Genomic DNA, 6000 nt, shown 5'->3' with positions numbered 1-6000 from the left:
GCGCCGGAAGGCTTTTGTCCCTTCAGCAGGCGCTTGGGCGACAGGAGTTACACCTGTGTCGCCTTGGTTTCTCCGAAATCTGGTGCTTATTAGCAGGAAAGGAAGCCCGGGCGAGGCGGAGATGGGGGGGGCGCCCACGTGGCCGAGGTGTCCTTTCCCCGGTGGGGTGGACGGCGAGAGCGCTGTGTCTCGCAGGTCGGCCTGCCTTTGTTGGGGCAGATGTGCCCGAGTCCCAGGGTGTTGGTCTCCTAAGGAATGTTAGGTTAAGGTCTCGGGGCTCCAGGCTAAACAGGAAGGACGTTGTGGTCATCGCCTTGGAAATGTGAACTTTCCTCTACATGTTTCAAAACTATGTAAACACTGAGTATTCGGGGCTCCAACTCCTTTTTCGCAGCCCCCTGGGACCCAGTGCATAAAAGGTGGGCGGGGCGGGGAGGAAGGGTTTTTCTGTGACCCGTGTGGTGTGTGTGGAGATCACCCCCCGACTCTCCCAGACAGGTTGCTGTTGGGTCCAGCCGTGCAGACCGCACGGGTCCGAGCTGTTCTCACCCAGCGCTCTGCGCTCTCTCCTCTGCTGGCGGTGGTTTTCTGTCTCTCATCCCCGGGTTGTGGCTTTCTTTTTTCCTTCCTTGTCTTTCTCTAAGATGTGGCTCTGGTACCTCCGTTGGCTTTAATCTCAGTCTTATCTGTCTTCGGTGCCGTTGATCTCTGAGACCATGGGTTTTTTTCCTAAACGTGTGTTCAGATGCCCCTCCGAATCGCATGTTGTGCCCTGGGCAGAAACGCGGTATTCTGGTTACAACAAAGGGAAAGCAGTGTCTTGAGAAATGTGGCTGTCCGTGGGGGGCCCGGGAGGCCCTGGGGGGCCATTGGCGTGTCACCTGTTCGTGGGATCTCAGTCTCTTATGGTCAGTTTCCCATGCTGTTGCCTCCTGTTTGGGTGCCGTGTGCCGGTGTCTGGGGCTGTTTGTGCAGGGCTGTTTGTTCAGGCGTATTCCGCTCTCGAAGGGGGTTCTTTTGTGTGTGCGGACTCCTCACTTGTCAGCAGCGGAAGATGGCGATGCCTATTTTGGTGGGGCAGGAGCCAGCCCTGGAATGAAAATAGGCTTTAAAAGAGAGCCTTTCTGTCAGGTCCAAATCCCTCTGATGACATGAAGGGGCAGCCCCCCTGCCCACACTCGGCCAGCTGTGTGGCCTTGGCCAGAACCGTCCCTACTCCTGGTGTTTTGCTGCTGGAGCGAATGGCCACTTACCTGCCTGCTGGGCTCGTTGTGGGGCTGACGTGCCCACATGTGCCGGGAGTGCAGACTTAAGCCAGGCACACTGCGGACTGAAATATTTATGTCTTGCGCGGGGTTTGTGTTTTGTTTTTTAATATTTATTGGGGGGCGAGGGGGAGAATCCAAGCAGGCTGCACTGTGAGCGCCGGCCCGGTGCTTGGCCTGAACCCATGAACCATGAGCTCATGACCTGAGCCAAATTAAGAGTCGGATGCTTAACCAGCCGAGCCCCCCAGGCGCCCCAGGTTCGAGTGTGTGTTCTCTAAATTGATTTTTAAGTAGTAACTTGGAGCTTTGATCCATGGGAAACTAATCGATTACGAGCTTACGGTGAGTAGCTTTAGGGCTGTGGCTTTCAGAGTTCAGAGCAGCTGTGGTGCCTCCTTTCCCCTCCTCCCCCGCGTCCCTGCTGAACTAATTTCCAGCACCCTCGTCTACGTTTCTGTTAAAGTTAAGGCCTGATGCACCCTTGCTGCTTGGAGTCGGTCTCTGGGGTGAAATGGAACGTTTGGGCGTTTTGCCTTCTTGGGGTCTGTGAACCGGACGTTTCCTGTCGTCCCGGGAAAGCAGCCCTGGTAAGGCTCTGCTTGCGATTCTTTCGTCAGCAGTTGTATTTTGGTGTGAAGTCTTGAGAGAGAAAGACGTGAGATTGGTTTTTGTCTTTTCCTCTAAAGTAATAATAGTCCTTATAACTACGTTTTCTGATACCGTCCTGTGTTTGAGAATCCTCATTGCTCGGAGACCAGCAGAAGGCATTTACGAGTGTGAGTGAGGTAAAATCGACGTTTTCACGCTCAGGAAGGAAGGCGGTGGAGGCGGCAAAGCCGGCGGGAGGCTGCGCCCAGTGGCTGACAGGTGCCGTGGGCGCGCTGGCCCTAAGGCTCCCCCTGAGCTGGTGCTGGAGGTCGGCTGGGCCTCCCGCTCTCTCCCTATTTGAGCATGAAGCCGCGGTTGTGGGAAAAGTTTAATTTTACCCTTCGCCGTCTTTTCTTTGCGTAAAGTGATAACGTCTTATGGTATATGCTCGTTTTCTCCAGTAACAGCTTTTTGAGATTTAAAGATCATAAAATTTCACTCCTTCAAAGTGTACAGTTAAATAGTTTTTTATACACGTGTGCAGCTGTGTGCCCGTTGCCGTCAGCTGCTTCCAGAACGTCACCTCGCAAAGGAGGTGCGTCTATTTGCTGCAGCCCCCAGCCCCTGACAGCCTGCTGCTCGGTTTGGTCTGTCTGCACGTGCTTGTCGCTGCCCTTTCAGACGAATGGAGTCCCCCAGCGCTTGGGCTCCTGTGGCCAGGCCTCTTTCACGTAGCGCCGTCTTCTCCAAGTTTAATCCTGTTGAAGCGAGTGTCTATGCCTCACTGCGTTTTCAGGGTTAAATAATAGCCCTTGTGTCCACAGACCCATTTTGTTTATCTACTCATCTGCTGACGGACACTTGGATTGTTGCACCTGCTCATTTTTAGATTTTTTTTCCTTAATGGTTAATAGGCTTTTGGGTTCATCCCTTACACCTCACACTTCACTGGTCACCTCCGCAGCACTGTTCCCGTGCGGCTGTCCCGAGGGGCCTTGTTGTCTCGATCAGAGCCCGCCTGGTGGGTGCTAGGCCCCTTGCGTGGCGCCCTCTGGGGAGCTGCTGCTGAAGGTGGCTGAGAACACGCCGCCCCTTGCCCCGAGGCCCGGTGCCATTGGGCCTGTGTAGAGGCCCGGGGCCGGCGGAAGCCTCCCCTCCAGCCGGGCCGGGTGGTGGAAAGCTGCCTCCTCGCCCTGGGGTTTCAGAATCTTCCTGATGAAGATCACAGCCGGATGATTTGGTGGCGTTTTCCAGCGGGTGCCGAACCTTGGCCACGCGCTCAGTGTGGTGGCGGTGGTCTTCCCGCGGGCGTGGGTCCGGGAGCGCGCACCCGCAAGCGCTGGGGGAGGCACCGGGGACACCGGCTGTACACCGTACCGCTCGTGACGCCTCGCCCCAGGCTGGCAAGAACTGGCTGTGTTTCCTCGTGTCCCTGAGCTGCTGAAAGTCATTGTAGTTCGTGCCCTGGTTACCTTGCGAGGCGGGAATGGCCTCCTCCGGTCTCTCTAACCTGCCGCTCTGCCTGTCGTCGAGGATCTGGCGTTCCACGGAAGGGACTCTGTCTGGCTCTGTCCATCCAGAGCCGCTTCTCTCGTCCCTGATGGTTAAAGGCGGGGCCGTGACCTGAAGGTCTGCACTTGCGCTCTGGGCGCTGACAGTGGACGGAGCCCTGCGTCTAAGCTCCGTGTGGCCGCCTGCACCGCTCCGTTTGTTACTTGGTGTTTGTCAGCTCTCAGAGCCCCGAAGACTGCCTTCTTGCGGCGCGGCGCCCGAGACGCCCACTGGGACGTCCTGGGAGGCGCTTCCGCCCTGTGGCCTCCTGTAGTGGTTCCCTGACAGTGCGCACCGCACCGCATCTGCTTGGAGCCGCGGCGGTCCCGCCGTGTGCCGGAGGCTGACCCGGACCGAGGGGCCTTTGGTTACTGTCCTTCTCCACTCCTCCCCCCACCGCCACGTTGGGACTGTCGTCTGTCGCCTGCGCTAGTTCACGTTCACTGCGTCCAGCTCCGCAGACGTTCGTGCTGCTGCTGTAGTTGGCGTGGAGCTTGGCTTTCGCTTGTAATGGGTGACGCGGTGTTACTTACGTGCGCTACAGCACAGTACACGCTCACGTCAACATTTGCCTGATTTCTGCAGTTTTTGAAGTTCACTAGTTACTTAAGCTTGATTTCACCCACTTCTGATTTTCTCTTCAGTTCTGCAGATTTCATCCTCTTCCTTTTGGACTCAGGATGTTTTGGATTAATCTATTTTTTTCCTATCAAGTCGATCATGTGAGTCTTACATTTTTTTAACTTTTGTTTTTTAATGTTTTATTTATTTCTGAGAGAGAGAGAAAGAGACAGCGTGAGTAGGGAGGGGCAGAGAGAGAGGGAGACACAGAATCTTAGCAGCTCCAGGCTCTGAGCTGTCAGCACAGAGCCCGACGTGGGGCTCGAACCCACGAACCGTGAGATCATGACCTGAGCCAGAGTCGGACGCTTAACTGACTGAGCCACCCAGGTGCCCCTTGAGTTTTACATTTTTAAAGGCAATTTGGTAGATGATACATTTTTATTTGTTTATTAAATTGGTGGCTGCTGACCTCCCAGAGACTGTAATTCAAAATTTCTATGATGTCCGGGGAAAAATAGTTTCTCTTTGAGTTTTATTTTTCTGTCTTGGATGGATTACATTTCAGAAAAAAGATCCCTAGGACGTTTCTCTTTTTTTTGAGAAACCACTTTTCAGGACACCAGTTCTTTCATTAGTTTACGCGCCACTTAACAAGTTTGCAGATTGTTGAGGGTTTCTGATCCCAGATGCCAGCCTGCCGCACGCGGGGCAGATGCAAGTGTCATTGAGGTGGCACCCCCCCCTCCAGGCCCCACGAGGTCTTGTGTGTGGACAGACCCTGCACGTGGCAGAGCCACTTCCTGTCTCAGTGAAAAGGCATAATCAAGAGCTTAATAAAATAGGTTTTGTTTTTGTTTTTTTTACCACCAGAGTTGATTCAGTCACCCTCTTGAACGGATGGTAGAAAATAGGCTAATTCTTAAGCAGGTTGTTTTGTTCTGAGTTACAAGGCCTGAGGTTTAGAGTGAAGACAGAGGCGGGACCGAGTATCTTTCCCGTGATTGATGCGCTGGCAGCTGCTTGCGATCTGTGATCAGGGCGTATGAAGTGGGCCCGGGCCTGCCAGTGGGGGCCCCCGGGAGCGGCGCAGACCTGTGGCCCCGTCTCTAAACGTGGGGGGAGCACTTGGGTGTCAGAGACACTTTGCCCTAAGAGTCTCGCCTGTAAGGGGTGGTTGAGATTTCAGGTGGGTGTTTCTGGGGTGCATAGAAAAATCACGAGCCCCTGGCATGTCTCGTGTGTGCCCTTACCCTTCCTTACTTTTCCTTCTGGTTGTGAGGCAGAGCGCCTCTCTCCGCCTCGGGGCCTCGCACGGGCTAGTCCCTCAGTGTCTGTTTTGGTCACATCTTTCTGTTTCCCGGAGGGTTTTAGCTCAGGTGTCTGAACTCCGTCCTCTCCTGCCCTTCTCGCCCCCTTCCTCGGTCTCTGACCCCCCGCGTTTCCCCAGCGGCGCGGCAGTGCTGTCCGGGGCCTCTTTACCTGTCTTGGAAACAGCAGAGGCCCTTCAGCGCTGGCCCCGCCGTCAGCCGCTCTGCCTGTCCTTTCCTTAGCGGCCCTCCCCCCGCCAGCCTCATTCCTACATGCTGGGCGTGTCCGTGGTTCACAACTTGCTGTGTATCCTTCTGACGTTTTAACGCACTTGTAAACATACGCACATTCTTCTAAAACCTTCTGTGCGCACATGTACAGACGGGATCTTCCCACGGGCCGCACCCCGCCCGGCCCCCGAACCACGCAGCCTGGAGCCAGCTCACCCTCCGCTTCCACCTTGGCCCCCTGGAACCTGCCTTTTGCCTCCAACCTCTTTGACGACATCTATTTTTATTAAAGGGAACCCCATAAACTGGTTTTAAAAAATTAAATAAAAAACATAACCAGAGGTACAAACTGAGAAGACACGAAAGAACGTTCAGCGAAGCATCTCCCCGCCCCGCCCACACACATCGAGAAGGACACACGGGACGTTTCCAGCTGTGGGCAGTGTTCTCTTCTTTACCTGCGTGTTGATACCTGTTATTTTGCATTTTAA

At 54.8% G+C, this 6000-nt stretch overlaps 1 protein-coding gene across 1 annotated transcript in view; it reads left to right on the top strand.

Annotated features, from left to right (window-relative positions):
- The window catches only part of ZCCHC14 (zinc finger CCHC-type containing 14), a 55523-nt gene that overhangs the window by 1490 nt on the left and 48033 nt on the right, over positions 1-6000 (top strand). Inside the window, exon 3 of the mRNA XM_077754104.1 lies at positions 116-161. Coding sequence (XP_077610230.1) covers positions 116-161 — 46 coding nt within the window. The remainder of the gene's footprint in view (positions 1-115; positions 162-6000) is intronic.

Source organism: Crocuta crocuta, unplaced genomic scaffold (assembly GCF_008692635.1).
Source record: "Crocuta crocuta isolate KB4526 unplaced genomic scaffold, BGI_CrCroc_1.0 scaffold61, whole genome shotgun sequence".
Taxonomy (NCBI): Eukaryota; Metazoa; Chordata; class Mammalia; order Carnivora; family Hyaenidae; genus Crocuta; species Crocuta crocuta.
The sequence above is the reverse complement of the archived record's forward strand: the minus strand, read 5'-3'. Positions and strand labels throughout refer to the sequence as shown.